This window comes from Equus caballus, chromosome 3, assembly GCF_041296265.1.
Source record: "Equus caballus isolate H_3958 breed thoroughbred chromosome 3, TB-T2T, whole genome shotgun sequence".
Classification (NCBI taxonomy): domain Eukaryota; kingdom Metazoa; phylum Chordata; class Mammalia; order Perissodactyla; family Equidae; genus Equus; species Equus caballus.
In genome coordinates, this window is record NC_091686.1 from 105,141,751 (window position 1) to 105,159,189 (window position 17,439).

At 44.7% G+C, this 17,439-nt stretch overlaps 1 protein-coding gene across 2 annotated transcripts in view; it reads left to right on the top strand.

Moving 5' to 3' along the window:
- The window catches only part of SEL1L3 (SEL1L family member 3), a 138,871-nt gene that overhangs the window by 99,504 nt on the left and 21,928 nt on the right, over positions 1-17,439 (top strand). For both annotated transcript variants that reach the window (XM_070262529.1, XM_023638274.2), the window contains 6 exons: positions 1,852-1,971; positions 3,785-3,925; positions 7,590-7,652; positions 10,692-10,868; positions 13,299-13,426; positions 15,704-15,787. In XM_070262529.1, the coding sequence (XP_070118630.1) occupies positions 1,852-1,971; positions 3,785-3,925; positions 7,590-7,652; positions 10,692-10,868; positions 13,299-13,426; positions 15,704-15,787 (713 nt within the window). The remainder of the gene's footprint in view (positions 1-1,851; positions 1,972-3,784; positions 3,926-7,589; positions 7,653-10,691; positions 10,869-13,298; positions 13,427-15,703; positions 15,788-17,439) is intronic.

The window sequence follows — 17,439 nt, forward strand, 5'->3', positions numbered from 1 at the left end:
GGCCTCAGTTTCCACTTGGGTGAAATGGGAATATTGATAGTGACTATCTCATAAGGTTGCAAAGATTCAATGAGTCAGTCTGGGCAAAGCAGTTAGAACAGTGCCTGGCATGCAGTCTAAGCTGGTTCTTAGGATATACTGTCACCACCAGCATAGCAGAAACACCTAAGAGGATTTATAAATTTATAAGGGATTTATAAATCCCTGCAGGGTGTGGGAACTGTGTCTTCATATGTTATGTCTTCCATTCAAGTCTTGTCACAGGTGAAGGAGGAGGGAATCAAAGGAAAGGAGAAGGACAACTAAAAATTAAAACACTCAAACTCTCCAGTTGAACAAAATCTTCTAGCTGAGAATTCCATTATTTGAGCAGCTTGAGCTTCAGCCCAGTTCCAGGCTCATCACAGACAACAGAGTGTCCCCTGGAGTGTGGGCTGAAATGCCCTCTCATTGGCAGCACACTTGGCAAAGACTCAATGAGATAGGATTCCAGGGGCTTCTTTCTGGAGGGCAACATCATGGGGGAGGGGCTCAGAGCCCTGTCTTTAGAGTCAAGCCAGCCTGGCTTCCAGGGCCAGCTCCACAATGTGACCTTGAGTTCACGGTTTCGCCTTCTGAGCCTCGGTTTCTTTGCTTATCCATTGAGGACAGTGATATTTGGGCTGCAGCCCTGTCGTGAGGGTTAAATAAAAAACGTTTGTTAAACACCTGGCACATATTGGTTTCAATAAAAGGTAGTGGGCGCCATATTCTAGCTGTGGCTATTCGCTTGGTGCCTCTCCAGGTTAGACATCCATCAGGAATTGACACCTGCTGGGTTCTGAGTCTTAGCACAGTCCCCACGTCTCACCCCCCCCACCCCAATGCCTCTGAAAAGGACCCTGGCTCCACGCGGCCAAGGGGCAGAGGCAGCTGAGAGACCTTCTCAGGAACGGGGCTGCAGACTAGAGTTTGTGAATCTAAGTACTTTCAGAACTAACCCACAAAGGAGGTCACAGGGGAAATCAGGCTGCTTGTTTTCTGAGGCTTCTTTCCCAGACTCATCCAGATCCAGTTTTTCACCATCTGCCTGTGGCATGCGCTGGGCATGGCAGCCCTTTCAGGAACCCCTCTCAGCACGGGTAGATAGGGCTCATTATTTAAGGGGAGACCGTGAAACAACAGGGCCAGTTTTTTGTTAAACAGCCAAAAGTTACACATCAAAATGAGTCTTATTCTCTTCAAAGGAGTCAGATAACGGGGAGGCTATGTGCAAATTCAGAACATTTTGTGAACTTTCCCTTTGGGCTCATCGTTAAAGCCTCTAGCAGATTCTTGCTCGCATCCTCAGAGTTAATGCACCTTCTTCTTTGCAGGGTAAATTTAATTTTTGGAAATAGCCAAAAGATATTTGAAGCTGAGCCTGCTAAATAGGGAGGGTTAGTCATGCAGGATAATAACACTTTGGGATAAAAAAAAATAATAAGGTTATACTTAGAAAATATTGATTTACCTTTTTTGATGCTGTGTGTAATCTGGTTCTGAAATCATTGGCACAGAAGTGGTCTTCTGAACAAGCTTGAGCAATAGAAGTGGAAATGGAATAAATTGTGTCCTTCCAAGGCAGACGCTTTGATAGGAACAAAAATACTCAGATACATGAGATGTGATATATTCATTTGAAAAGAATTTGATCTTATGGCATTGTGGACACACCTCATATTTCAATTATTCATATGGTTTTTCCTTGAGCAATTGGTGGTTTATGAATAATGTCATGTCTTTTGCATACCCATATCATTTGGATATTTCTTTTCTCCCTGCTTCCATTCTCTCCCTCCCTCCCTCCTTCCCTCCTTTCTTCCTTTTTAGGCATATGTTGAAACAATTAGACTAAAAGATGATGAAACACTCAAGGTACAAACAAAAGAAGACGGAGACGTCTTTATGTGGTTGAAGCATGAAGCTACCCGAGGCAATGCGGCAGCTCAGGTAAAGATACAGTCCACTGTCTTGGAAATTCTATCAGTTATAATAGACCAGGTTATGCCATGGTAACACAATATCCCAAACCTCAGTGGCTTAAAACAACCCCGATTTATTTCTTGCTCACACTACTCATCTGGTGGGGGTTGGCATAGGCTGTGCTCTCGTGGTCCCCTAGGAACCTAATCTAACAGAGACTTCACGGTAACACGTAATTCCAAAACCATTGCAGCAGGGCGACGACCGTGGCAGGTCACAGGCTGGCTCTTAACGCTTCTGCTCAGGAGTGGCACAAGTCCCATCTCACACTGCATTGGCCAAAGCAAGTCACTTGGTCATTCTTGACTTCAAGTGGGCTGGTAATGTAGTCCTACCCTGTCGAGAAAGAGAGAGGTCCACAATATTTACAATGAGTCCTAAAGACTACCCTCAGGCATTTTAGTGCATCAGAAATAAAAAGAAGCATCTTGGGTGCAGGAGAGATTAGATGGGCATTGAAAATAAGGCCATGAATTCAGCTAGAAGAACAGTAGAAAAGCACGTGTGGCGTATTAGATTGAAAGGATCGACCCTGTCTTGTGAACATGCCTTGTCTTTTGGATGGACTTTTAAGAGGTACAAGAAAGGGCAGAGGGGAGGATGTGTCCTGTCTGACTTCTTGCCTTGATTTCACTATGGAGAAAAGGCCTTGGTGGGAGCCTGCTAAGGCTGATGGCACCGGGCGGGAGGAAGCCAGCCTCTTTCCCAAAGGGTGGATTTCGCTTTGCTTCGTGCTCCTGGTGAGCACAGTGTCGGGAAGAGCCACTGGGTCTGCTAAGCAGGCAGAAGCCTAGGGATGGGAAAGAGAAAGAAAACAGAAAAGAACAAATGATTGACAATCAGACATTTCAGAGACTCTGTAGTAAGAGGTCTGTACCCCTTCGTAGAGGTCTTCCTGGCATTTCAGGAGGTACTTTGCTGGAAGTTTAAGTATTTGCAGGGAAAGGAAAGAGAAGGAGATGAGAGGAGAAGCAGAAAGAAGGGATGACAATAAGGGGCCCACAGGGGGCCAGAATGTTAACTGGCATTGCCTCTGGCTCCCATCTTAGACGCCTGTCCCTAGCCTCATTGGTCTTCCTAGTGCAGGAAGACATTCCAGTGCGTAGTTCTGGAAATGCTGCGGCCAGAGCCGTTTACTGGGTGCTCCACAGCTTGCATGAACTTTCCTGGCAATGGACGCCTCTACCTTCCTTCATTCAGCAGATCTTTGTTCTGCAAGCTTCTGTTGAGTTCTGCTGGGTGAGGGCGGAGGGGACGAGGGCAGATAAATAAGATCTTGAGCTTCCTACCCCCAGAGAGCTCCCAGGCTCTGGCTAATGGTGGAGCCAGCCATGTTGACAAACGCTGGGCTAGGAGGAGATAAGAGCGCAGAAGGCTGCTCTAACCAATACTACGGCTGGGCACAGGCCTCCACACTGTTCAGTGGGCCAAGAGGATGGGCAGTACTTTCCAAAGGAGGGGGCTCTTGAGGGAGGAGACAGTTGTGCTTCTTGACCAAGTGCCATCGAGCTGTGGCCCTGGGTGCGGTAGAGTCATTCACTTGCATGCCCCGACGGACCATTTCCAGCTTGTGTGAAGGACTTATGTTTACACCAGTCCACCTTCAGGGCTCTGGCCCCCAGTTGGAAGCTAACATGTGTCCTGTGTCTGCCTAGTTCTTGGTTCTCAATATAAAAACATTTTAAACTAGCTTTGTCCTCCTACCTTTTAAAGACTTTTAAAGTCTTATGTGAAGTGTTACACAGGAAAGTCAGTATTCTAAATTGCTACTGTCTTGAAGCAACGACTGGCCCAGATGCTGTTCTGGGGCCAGCAAGGTGTGGCCAAGAATCCGGAAGCGGCGATTGAGTGGTACGCCAAGGGCGCCCTGGAGACCGAGGACCCGGCGTTAATCTACGACTATGCCATTGTGTTATTCAAGGTAAGAATCACTCAGTTTGTGCTGAAATTTGCAATTCTTGTCAGACTTCCTGAGCAGTTTCCTATATGCTTCTGTCACCGTGGAAGGAAAGGGATGTTTGCTGAAAAAGCGGAGTCAGAAGCAGTCGCCTGGTCTCGTTTTTAATCATTAATCTGTTTGACACCTGGATTCTCTTTGCTTTTGCAAGAACTGTAGGCTTCTGGAGGAGACACCCATATTTTACGGGTTGGGACATGGTTGCCAGCCCCCAAAGGTGCTGCAAGTTCGCCACCACGCAGAGTTGCCATTGAATTACAGCTTAAACACAGTGCGTGCTTGGGCTGGATCTCAACAGTCTCATTGATCAAAACAAAAATCTTGGTTTTAAGCCAATAGGAGAATGGTGGGGATGGGTGGAAAGAGCATTAGCCCAGGAAACAGAGGACAGAGTTCAAGTCCCTCCTCTGCAGCCATCAGCTGTGTGTCCTTGGAGTCATCTAATCTCATGGGACAATGGTAATGACCACAGATCGAATGAGATAACATAATGAACAGGCTTTGAGAACTGTAAAATACTGTATCTTATATGAAATAATAATAGTCCACACTGATTGATCGAGCCCTCATTACCTGATTTACGTGTATTAACACATTTAATCCTCATGACAACCTGGCGAGGTAGGCACCGAGGTGTGTTATGATTGCTCTTTATATTTGTGGTCACAGGGGCACAGAGGGGTTTTGTAACTTGCCCAGGGTTGCACAACTGGTACATTTCAGACCTGGGAATGGGCTCCAGGCAGTCTGCCTTCAGAGTCTGCCCTTAAATCCATAAACAGAAGCATCAATTCACCAATCTTGGAAAAGTAAAAAGCCGTTGGCTTTGATGAGGAAACACTCGGACCGCATGTCCACACCCAGAGAAAGCAGCTGCCCCCAGATAGCGAGTGTCTCCAGACAAAGATGTGGATTCACGGGGCCAGCCCCACCCCACAGAACCACAGCTGTGGCCACTCACTGATTAACAGCTATGACTTTTCCTGCATTTCTAACCCTCCAAAGCCTTAAAATCTATTGGTTGTTGTGGTTTCCAAATTTAGAGCCAGGACTTTTTCTTTCCAGTCACCAAATCAGCATAGAAATGATTTGACTCTTAGCCATATGCCAATGCATCCATGTATTTATTCAGTAAACACCATTTAGGGCTGACAAAATGCCAGACTGTGCTAGATGGAGGGACATCAGATGCATGAGCTGCGTCCCTGAACTCGGGGGGCTCATACGCTGGTGGGGAAAACAAGCACGAAGGAGACAGGCACAGAGGAGAGACACCTGTCCACCAGAGTTGGGGCTGGCCACTGTCCAAAGTGTGGAGAGGAGAAAGGCATGAATCAGACATTACTCCTGCCCACCTGGAGCTCACAATCTAGAGGGAGAGGCAAATACATGAATAAATGACTCTGGAGATGTCATAAGGTTTTCTCAGGGTCTGATTTCCCAAACCTGAAAGCTTTTCTGGTTTTCCTGCCCTCTAACTAAGTTATCCCTGGGAGGGATGAAGTAAGACTTTTATCAGCATCTCAAGGAACATTTTTACCTCTGGCCAGAGGTCTCTTTAATTGTAACCCATGTGAAAGAACCCCATGCAGAAAATGGACTTTCCAAATGTGAAGGACAGTAACGTGCACTTGGTTTTGTGTGGGTATTCAGCCTATTGTATTCAAAGAGGGCACCATGGTGGTGGCTGTGGTTTGTCTACACAGTCGAGTTTTGCATTTTGCATCCACATGAGGGTGGAGCTTTGACTTTTGCTGTAGCAACTGTCCTTCCTGAATTCATTCAGTGGATAGTTAGTGAGCAATTGCTATATACCAAGACTTTCCATTTCTCTCACTTAACAGCTTCCAATACTACTCTGATTTGTGTGTAGTATGTAGTCTTTGTGCAAGAAACGATCCCACTTCTGATTAAATAGCAAGTATACTGGAAAATCCCTGGTCTGGAAATCACAGTATCTGAGTTCTAGGTGCAGCTCTAACTGTGAGGTTTTGGATAAGTCAACCTCTCTGGGTCCCGGTTTTATTCCTTCAAAACCAGGAAGCTGGAGGAGATAAACTTTGAGTTCAACCAGGTTCTAACATTCTGCCGTTCTGGTCTTTCTGATGCTTCTTCAGTCCACAAAGGTTGTCTCATCGCCCTAGCCAATTATGCCAAGTAATCTTCATGTCCTTTTCTCTTTCCTCTCTGTAATTAAATGAAGTAATGGTGCACTTCTGAAAAATATTTTCATCTTTCACTTTGCTTCAGCTCATTGGTTTTATTAAATAGGTAAGTTAAAGTCTAGTAGAAACTCAGTGTATGGAATTTAACCTTTAGTTAGAGCCAGAATTTTATCTTAGGATGTAAAAATTATAGAGACCACATACCCTACATGTTTTCTGTATCCTGCAAGGAGGTTGTGAATCACCCTTTCTCAGCATAGAACTGAAGTGTACAGGAGAAAATATTCCATGGTGGTTATAAGCTTGGACTCTGGAGCCTGCCTGCCTGGGTTCAAATCCTGCCTCTGTTTCTCACTCACTGTGTGATTCTGAGCGAGTTTCTCAGAGGGGAATGACAGCAGCACCTCTGCAGGGCCGCTGTGAGGACTGGATATGACAGGACAGTGCTTGGCCCCTGTTAATTAGCACAGAACTGTTCACTAGCGCTGTCTTCATTCACCATAGAGCTAAGTGTTTAAATAGTGTTAATAACTGTAGTCATTGCAAACCCTCTTACATAATATCACATGTGCCCTCGTCAACCACTGTGTCTGAGACCAGGAGGACTCCGTGGGGTACATTGAGGGGCACGGGGTGTCCGTAGCAGACTGAGTTTTGAAGCAGCAGTGGTTTTCACCTGGCTCCTCTTGCCTACCATCTTCATTGTCAGACTTACGTCAAGAGAGAGCTCAGGAGCCCCTCCTCAGACCCACCATTTCCCCCACGGGGTCCTGCAGACACCTCAGTGTGGCCCCACAGGGTTGCTCTCTTGTAACCAGAACCCCAAAGCCATTTTTCTCCATGAGCACAAACCACTTCTGCAGGAAGAACTTGCTTTTGCAGGAGGAACCTTGTCAGTTTCTGCCAGCTTCTCTGAAGCAACCGATTTCAAGGGGTCCTGTCTCCTTCACAGCTGGTTCTTGAGCTGATTGTGAAGCCGCAGTGTACCACCCTGGGGACTTCTGTGAGGACCCAGGAAGACTGCAAATGACAGCCTAATAACTCTTGACTGTCCAACACAGATAAAGTCCTTTATCCGGCTCACAAATTAGGTAATCCCCAGAGAAACACATCCAGGATGACCAAACTCACGTAACCTTATTCACATCTTCTCCCAGCAGCACCTGTGGATCGATGGGAATGAGATTCGCTCCATGACAAACAGGGAATTTTGTGTCACTGCTGGGCTGGGAGGGTGAGGTTTGTTGCCTCCACCCCACAAATATAAGCCAAATAATAATGATGGTGATGGTGATAACGCAATGGCTCTGCATATAGAAATCTGTAAGATTAGGTTTTTAATTAAGAAAGCTTGGGTTTTATTTTTAAGTATTTTATATCAAACACTGATGTATCTGTGTAATGTTTTTGAGTGTGCCCCGGGTTTATTTTCTTCGTAATCATTGCTGTTTATCATTGTTTAGGGTCAAGGAGTAAAAAAGAACAGACAGCTTGCGTTAGAGCTGATGAAGAAAGCCGCTTCCAAGGTAACACTTCTGCATATTGTCAGAAGGAAACATTTCCACCACACACACCCACACGCTTGCGAGTCTGCGAGAGTGAATGGCCAGGCTTCAGCTGGAAGGTAGAAATGCAGTGGGGGGGTGGGGGGTCGCCAGCGCTGCACTGATCAGTCATTTTTGAGCTACGCACATACAGAAACCTGCCACAATGGGGACGGCAAAATTTAAAAGCTGAATTCACCTTCCAGTCAATAGAATTCAGCCCAATTTTGTTTGAAGGCTAAAATTATAATCACGGGCTGCCCTGATAACAAGCAGCAAGGGCTCCTTGAAATTGAATAGGTATAAATGCCTTTGAATTAGGAAAACCAAAAGCCTAATTCTTTTGAAGGTTAACCCTGTCGTGTCCAATGCCCATTTACTTCTCCGTGCTTTAATAATGGGGCTATTTATCAAGTTCATTGTCAGTCTTAGGAATTATTTTGCTTTTGTCACTATTTGCTCTTCAATGTTATCTTCAAGTCAGCTAGTTTCAGTATAGCAACACAGAATGCAAGTTAAATATCATTTGGGAGGGGGCACACACACGCACACACATGCATGCACACATATCCCTGTGTGCAAACACACATGCCCAATGCATGCACACTCACGCATATTTGCAAATAAATAAATTTGTAGAAACCACTGTAATTCTACAACCTTGACAGGGCCCTGTGTAGCTCTTCTGGCTCTTGAATGTGCCTCCATCCCAAAGGCTGCTAATATTTGCCCTGTCAACAAAGACTCCTGACGTTATCATGAGGATTTTTCTTCCTCATTCCCTTTCTTTAGGGAGCTCAGAGTGTCTTTTTTCTGTTAAAGAGGGAGGTGGAGCATGGAGTAAGAGAGCCAAGAGGCTTTTCCTCCGCCTATGGGGTATCAAGAGGGCACATGACCGAGGAGAAGGGAACCCAGGGAAGTGCACATCAGCTCCGACCCCAACAAATTGTAGCGCAGAAATAGAAAAGCAGTTTAATGACGGTCACTGAGGGCATTGGTTCCAGAGTGTCCTAAAATGGGGCAGTTATGGGGCTTCCTGGCAGGTGTGAAATTTGCATCTCTTTAGCCATCCTAGTGGTGAATTGATGTCTAATGTGCTTTATTTTGAAGGGACTTTTAGCTGAGCTTAGATAAGTATTGGGGAAATGCAGTTTTATGGCTCAGAGTAGTCACATCTTTGAAAGTATTAGGTGATTCTCACTCATTTACCCAACAAGGAATTTTTAAGCCCCTACCCTTTGTCGGGCACTGTGGTGAAGGTGCCTATAGTTTGATTTTTGGACTTAGCCAGAAGTCATGTGAAGGCAAATCTGTTGATTGAGGTGTAAATATCCAGAAGAAGGTATGAGTATTAAGAAATAAGACAGGAGTTCTCATGGGGCTCGGAACTTGGTCCAAATGCATTTCCTAAGGAGTTCTGCAGATGTTTTGACTCATGACAAGTGCATGTGAATAAGCCTGGGGCCCCTGACTTCACTGTAAAAGCCACGTTGATGTGTCCTTCTGTAGACTTCTTCCAAAGCTGGTTCTTGCCACTTTCTACAATGACCTGCTCTGTTACTTCACTGAAACACAGTCTGCAGGACTTATCAGGAGCCTGCCTTGCACCTGGTCCTTGGCGAGGCTCAAGAAGAATGCTTCTGTGACTGGATCCAGGGCACTAACGTTTTCCCAGGTGTCTGCTTTCTTGCGGACCTGCAAAACTGAGCCCTGCTCTCCATCCTCAGAGTAGAGGATTTGGATTCCATTTTGTTTAGCATCAGCATTCAAAGGGTGGCTCTTGTTCATTCATCAAACATTTATTGAGCACCGACTCTGTGCCAAGCACTCATATAGGTGCTTGAGATACAAAACAAAGATCCCCGCCCTCATGGAGCTTCTGTTCTACGAGTTTTGTTAGTTTCTTTCTCCTGGGCTTTCTGGCACCCAGATTCCAACATAAAGACTAGGAAGCACAGCCTTTTAGGAGCCATTGCAGACTGGAAAGGCTGCAGGCTGGGGTCTTGGCATCTGTTGTCAAGGAACACCTATCTTTCCCGGATGAAAGGGAAGGTGAAGGAGATTTGGTTCTGCACTTAGGATTCTCTCAGAGGCAAGGGCACTGTCACCCCTCGAATCCTTTTTTCCTCTGCTGGTTCCTGGTCTTGTGGGTCTAGCAGGATGGGAGGAAGGAGAGCACTGCATTCCCAGGTTGCACTCAGGTGTCTCCCTGCTGGGCAGGAGGCTCTGTCAGGAGCCCTCACACCCCTGCGGGGCTCCTGAGCCTTCAGCAACTAGACTGGAGGCTGTCGTGTGGAAGCAGGTGGGAGCACCTGGGTGCAAACCTGCGGAAGCAGAGGAGGGCATCTGATAGCATGAATCAGCAAGAACAAAGACGCTCGAGACTAGATTCACATGAACCAGCCCTTCTCTGGTGCCAGTTTAGATGCAGTTCTGAAACCCACCCCCTCTCCACCACCCTCCCCTTCTGCCTCAGCCCGGACCAGACTCCACCTGGCCGAGCTGGGATGCTAAGCAGTCACAAGGCACCTGTGCTTTGCAAGTAGGATGCTGCAGCTGCTTCTCTCCGAGAATTTGCTGGTGTTCAGGGCAGGGTAATCAACAGATGGGCAGGTGGGTCACCTAGAAACCGTCCCCGCCAGGACAGGTTTCAGGCCTCCTGTTGCAGTTGAGCTTTCCTGAATTTCAGGGCACTCTTGATACTCAGGGCAATAAGAGGCCTTTTGTAGACAAGGGCATTGCGTAACAGCCCATTGGAGGGGAGTGATGATTTGGGGGCCAGCATCACTGTTGAGCTGGAATGCGAAAATCCCAGCAGCAGCCGGGAGAAATCCACCTGGGAAGACTCTGAGGCGGGCTCGTGTTTTCGAGCACTTAGCTTTTCTTTGATGCCATCTGTCCCAAAAAAGAGACAGGAAAGGTTTTGCTCAGACTCCAGCAGAATGCTTTCACAATCAATTCTCTTTAGGTTTCATTAAAACAAAAAAAAAGTAATTTCTTTCTTCTTGTTCTAAAATCCAGGGATTGCATCAGGCAGTCAATGGCCTGGGATGGTATTACCACAAGTTCAAGAAAAATTATGTGAAAGCAGCACAATACTGGTTAAAAGCAGAAGAAATGGGGAACCCAGATGCATCATACAATCTTGGAGTCCTGTATCTGGATGGTATTTTCCCAGGAGTTCCTGGAAGGAATCAAGTGAGTAAGACTTGAGACCAGCCGTACAGCTGGTCAGTCACTCAATCATGAAGCATTTGTGAGGGTGCACTGTGTGCCCAGCCTGGACGAGCCCTGTGGGTGGGACAGACACCACCCAAGACTCAGACCATGTTCCCGAGGAACTCAAGGGTCTGGTTAGGAAGACAAGATAGTGAAGAGCAAAGGAAGGCATTTAGCCATATGCCAAGTATGTGCTAATTGCTGTGAGCCAAACAGTTCTGGAAAGGGGAAATGGTGAAGGCCAGTGCAGTCAGGAGGGCTTCATGGAGGAGGGAGGCCTGAGCTGGGGAGAGGAGCAGGAGATGATATAGGGGAGAATGAGCGAGAGATGGTGCTGAGATAGATCTTACTAGAAGCAAAGAGAGCTGGGTCCTAATAGGGTTACCTGGTATGAGACCAGATTGAAGAGTAATGAAAACAACAATGACAATCTTTGGTGTTTGTTGAACACTTCCTTGGTGCCAGACACTCACAAACACTTTATGTGTGCCAAAACACTTTACGTGTGCTGTCCCATTTTATCCTAACAACTCTCTGGAATAGTTACTATTATTACATCCATTTTACATAATAAGCAACTGAGGCTCTGGCCGTGGAGATACAGCAAACTTACGGTATCTTATGTGACTTAGAGTCACACACTTAGTGGAGTCAGGACCTGGATCCCCACGTGAAATGGAAGCCTTTCGTTACCAATAATAATTTGATGATGATAATAATAACCTAAGCATCGTTACATTGAACAAAGTTCATTGAACGCCCATCCTACGCCAGGCACTGGGGACACAGCAGCAGACAAAACAGTGTCTGCTCTTGGGAAGCTTACTTTCCAGTGGGGGAGAAAGACAATAAACAAATGAATATATAATATGAGGACGGTGGAGATAGTGCTACGGGGAAATAAGGCAGGGTAAGGAGGACAGGCAGGGTAGAGATTGGGGGATGCTATTTTATAAGGGAAATCAGACGTCTCTTTGATGATGTGATGTTGTACAGACTCCTAAAGGAGGCTTACAGATATCTGGGAGAACATTCCAGAAGGAGGGAACAGCCAGGGCAAAAGCCCCAAGAAGAAAGCAGGCTTAGTGTGCTCGCAGAATAGCAGGGAGGCCTGAGTGGCAGGACCAGAAAGCAGGGGAGATGGGAGAGGCAGGCGATAAGGTCAGGGAGGCAGGTGCCTGGGTCATTGTGATGACTCAGCTCTGAGCAAGATGGGAAACTCCCAGACAGCTTTGAACAGGGCAGTGATAGGCTGTGTTTTAGGAGGCTCCTCCTGGATCCTAGCGGGGACTAAGATTGAAGGAGACCAGAGCAGGAGCAGATGGTTAATGTATTGAATCCAAGGGAGAAAGGATTCAGGGTCAGAAGAGGGGCTGAGTTGTGGCTGGATTCTGGATAATTTTGAAGGTCAAGGTGACAGGATTTGCTAATGATTGGATGTGGGGTGGGAGAGGGGAAGAGAAATCAGGACAACTCCAGCATGTTTGGCATTTATTGAGATGGGAAGAGTGGAGAGGGCATTTAGTGGGATGGGGAAGCCTTGGCAGACTTGGGGGTGGGGAATCAGAAGATCATTTTTTGTGAAACACCAGGCTAAGCCTCGAGAATGTGTTATCTCATTTAATCCTCGAAACAACTTTTCATGCTAGTTACTGTCGGGAGCCACATTTTTCAGTGGAAGAAGTTGAGATAATCTGTCAGTTAGATTAAGGAACATGCCCGAGGTCACCCAGCTAATAAGGAGCAGAGCTGGAATTTGAACCCAAGCCTGTCTGACTCTAAGACCCATGCTTAAAAACGACAGTTAACTGCCTTGGAAAAATAATAGCAATCCGTGGAACATAGGCCACTCAAAGTGCTTATTTTATTTTTTCCCCCTCTACCTCTCTCTGACTACATATGAGGTGGTATATTTTTATGCATTGCAAATGTCTGGTAACCCTCCCACACATCTGCGAGAGTGGATTTTTTATTGTCATGTTCTAATTCTCACCTTCCTACTGGAAATGCAGTTTTTGTGCATGCATTTGAATAAAGGTTTTAAGCCAGGTTAGGAAAGCAACTGCCTGAATTCTCACCTGGTATGGCTTCTGACACGGTCTTCCTTCTAGCTTGCAGGGGTTACGGGATCAAATGAGATGACACTGGTATTCGTAGTTACATGTTGTCTTATTTATTGGGCAAACTTAACCAATGGAAGAGCTGTGGTCAAGGTTATCACATCCAGAGACCAGCTCCTGTGGTTGGCTGTCTTCCTAGAACTTGCCTCGGTTTTCTTAAAGATAGCAGAAGTTATAAGGCTGTGATGCCCTCAGGTGTTAAGTACCTCCCCACCTTGGCTCTGATGAAACCAGCCCAGCCAGGAAGACTCCTCGCTAAGGAGAATGACCTTGTCCGTCTCTCTTACAGACTTTAGCTGGTGAATATTTCCATAAGGCTGCACAAGGGGGACACATCGAAGGAACCTTGTGGTGTTCCCTCTACTATATCACAGGCAACCTGGAGACGTTCCCTAGAGATCCCGAGAAGGCTGTTGTGTAAGAATCTGTCACATGCTGCGGACAACCTGTGCTGTATTCACCATGCCTGAGAAAACGAAGTTCCTTTTTCTGTTTTTTCTTTGCATTTTTTTAAATTTCATTTTTATATTTATCAGTTACACACACACATAGTTTAAAGAGCAAAAAAATTTGACGAGGCAAAAATAAAAAACAAAAATTTAATTAAAAATTAAAAAAAAAATAGTTTGATAAGAAAAAACAGGAAATCTCTGCACACCCCACCCCGGGCTCTGTGTCCTGCTCCCAAGAATAAAATATGTTCAATTTTTTAATTACTTTTTTCTTATTTGCCTCTATCTCTAAATAACATACTTACACCACTATTTCTTGTTATTTTCATTATAGGCATTGTCTAATGATGTCCCACTGTGAAAGATAAAGTTCTCTCTCGCTCTGCCAACTCCTGCCACCCCACACATTCATACTTCCTGCCCTCTCCCACCTTCCCAGTAAATGGCAGATTAGCATCAGGGCTTACATTATTATGACCATGTTCGCTGCCGAGCCATGTGGTATACTACTTGGCTTTTTCTTTCTTGCAAAGCGTTTGTTTTCTATGGAATAGCAACTGTATTTTACTGTTCTTTCGTTGCTCAGCTTTCTGTGTACTTATCATTTTCTATGTGGTTGGTCTCCAGATTCTCCTTCAGTTGTCTAAATGTCTTCTCAGTGTGTCCAGCCCCACCAGATAGCTTTAATCTTCTTGGTAACATCTCTCCCAGAGTCTTTGCTCAGGACAGAGCTGCCCTCCTGAAATGACCTTTGTCATCATTGTGGGGTTCCCGCTCCCTTCATTTCTATCTTTTGTGGTTCTCTTTGCTGGACCCTATTCCTCTTTCTTGGTTTACTCCTACATTTTGGTAGAGCGCAACCTGCCGTAGCTTCCCGAAGAACGACAGGGAGCACAATTTTGAGGTCATGCATAACTGAAATGCTTTGCAGGGCTTGGCAAACTATGGCCCACAGATAACACATGGCCTGCCACCTGTTATCTGTGGCCCCAAGAACTAAGAATGCTTTTTATATTTTTAAAGTGTTGTGAAACAAACAAACAAAGAAGAATACGCAACAGAGATCACATGTGGGCCACAAGGCTTAAAATATTTGCTATCTTGTCCTTTACAGAAAAAAAGTTTGCAGACCTCTGCTGTACACCACCCCACACCAATGGTCTAGCTCTCCAAAAGGTTATTTTTCATAAGACATTTGAGAGCCAACCCAGCGTTACCTGCACTCAGTGATAAAATTAGACACACTTGAGGCTTTTTATCATAGTTAGTTAGGACATTTGGTATGAACTTTCATGTTTCATGAATTTTCTTGTTATCCTTTTGTTATTGATTTCTATCTTAATTCCACTGTGATCAGAGATTATATTTCGAATGACTTTGATCCTTTGAGATTTGCTGAGGCTTGCTTTATGAGCAGTATATGGTCAATTTTGGTACACCTGCTTTTTTTGTTAGAGTTTGCATATTGTATCTTTTTCCAACCTTTTACTTTCAATCTTTCTCTGTCCTTTAATTTTGATGTATATCTCCTATAAACAACATGTAATTGGAGTTTTGTGTATTTTTTATTCAGTCCGACAATTTTAGTTTTTAACTGGTGTATTTAGTCCATTTACATTTACTGTAATTATGGATGTACCTGTTTTAAATCTACCATTTTACTATTTATTCCCTACTTGTTCTATCTATTCTTTGTACCTTTTTTCTCTTTTGTTGCCCTTCCTTTATATTAATCAAGTATTTTTAAAAAATTATTGTATTTCCCCCTTCCATTAGCTTGTGAGTTATGTATTCTTATAATATTGTTTTAGTGGTTGTAGATCTAAATATTACAACAGACTAGTTCATTATTAGTAAACCTCTCCAGGATAAATTCAGGGATGGAAACAAAATAGGGAAAGCTTATAATAAATCACTAAACATATTTTAAAGGAGAGAGTATTAGAATTCTTGGTGAAGGCTATCTTTTTCCATATTGGTGGATATTTGTCATTACATACCTTTCATGTCTTTGTTCCCATACATGACAGCTCCTAAGCATCCTTAAGAAAAGGCACTGAATGCGAAGCTCTCAAAACGCGTCTTTCTTTACCTTCTTAACATTCAGCTCTGGTTTATTGCTCTGTAAAAATTCTAACAAGCAAAATATTCCCCAACTGGGATTTATTGAGATCATATGAAGGAAAAAGCAATTATTTAATTTACCACAGTTTGTATATTTTCTCTTCTGTTTCCTTTTCAGATGGGCAAAGCACGTAGCTGAGAAAAATGGTTACTTGGGCCATGTCATTCGCAAAGGCCTCAATGCCTACCTGGAGGGCTCATGGTAAGCTCGGGACCCGCGTTAGAATGCACTTTCCCAGCCCTTATCTTTCAATCTGTGAGTAGCCTTATGAGATGGAGCCTTAAAATGCAACTGAAAAAGCAATTTGCAGGGAAATCACGACCTCCCAGCAATAATATTCAGAGTATCGCACGCTGATTGGCCGTTGATTGGGAAACATAGCATTTCCATGTTTAATTATACACAAAAATCAGTTCTCTAGGAGGAGCGTCCACAGTCATCAAGTTGAGAGACACACGAATGCGTTGACTTCCCCTCCCTTCAAGCTTGCTTCTCTTGGTTTTCGAGTCTGGAAGAAGCACAGGGGATCTTAGCTGACCTCTGCCTCTCAGGACAGGCCACGGAAGGTCCAGGATTTCCACCATACTCGTGGCAAGAAGAGAGAGCAGCGTGTTTAAGGCTTAGGCTGCATTCTTCCGTAGATAGTTTACTGCATCTCCCACGGCCAGGAACCTGGCATTGCTTGAGTCACTCACCAAACCTCCAGTGTCACAGCCAAACAGCCTGCCCTTTCTAACCTTCTTCTGCTGGAGTTAGCATGATGTACTCTATGGCTTGAGACACCGCGTATGAGGACTTGCAAATGCTCCCCAGTTGCTGTTACTTGATTTTACAAATAAGGTGACACCTCTCCAGACTCTACCTGACTCCATCTTTTTGTTTCCTCTGTGAGTCTTAGCACTCTCTCTTACTTTTCCTTGGGCCACATTTTCTTGGCTGCTTTATTGCCTAAATGATCTGGGTATTTCAGTAATAACTAAAAAGTATATGCAAATCAGCACATATCCCCTCGGTCCGCTGCCTCAAGAACATTAGACCAGACCTGTCATCGATCATACTCTGATCCGAACCTCAATTAAAAATTAGAATATAAGGGACTGGCCCAGTGGCGCAGTGATTAAGTTTGCACGTTCCACTTCAGCGGCCCAAGGTTTGCTGGTTTGGATCCCGGGTGTGAACCCATGCACTGCTTGTCAAGCCATGCTGTGGCAGGCATCCCATATAAAATAGAGGAAGATGGGCACAGATGGTAGCTCAAGGCCAGTCTTCCTTAGTAAAAAGAGGAGGATTGGCAAACCTGTTAGCTAAAGGCTAATCTTCCTAAAAAAAAATTTTAAATATAAGTTTAAAAGAATGCCATTTTCTCCTTTGGTCCATGGGTGCCCCCGTAATCAACAGATAGCATCTCAGTAAACAAGAATCTTAAATTAGAGAATGCGAGGGAAATGAACTCAATGAAAAAAGCACCAAATACAAATGTTTATTATTATCATTTTGTGAAAGTTTATTATCTGTGGCCTCACTTTGCACAATTGGAAAGAAATTTTTTAATGAAATTATTATTTTCCAATTGATATACCTTACGATTTTTGTGGTGTTTTATCTTGTTTCCCAAGTGAGCTTCAGTTCATAAAACTCCCAAATTTGACTTTAATTCATTCTCTGCTTCTCATCCTCCAGACTTCCCACCCATACCCCCCTACAAGCTTCTTAAGGAGAACGAAGCAATTAAATATGAAAATGTTTATTTGATGGGTTTCCCCAAAGGGAGAGCACATCTGTAAATACCCATCCCCCAACACACACACACACACACACACACACACATGCACACACACATACACCAAGATGTC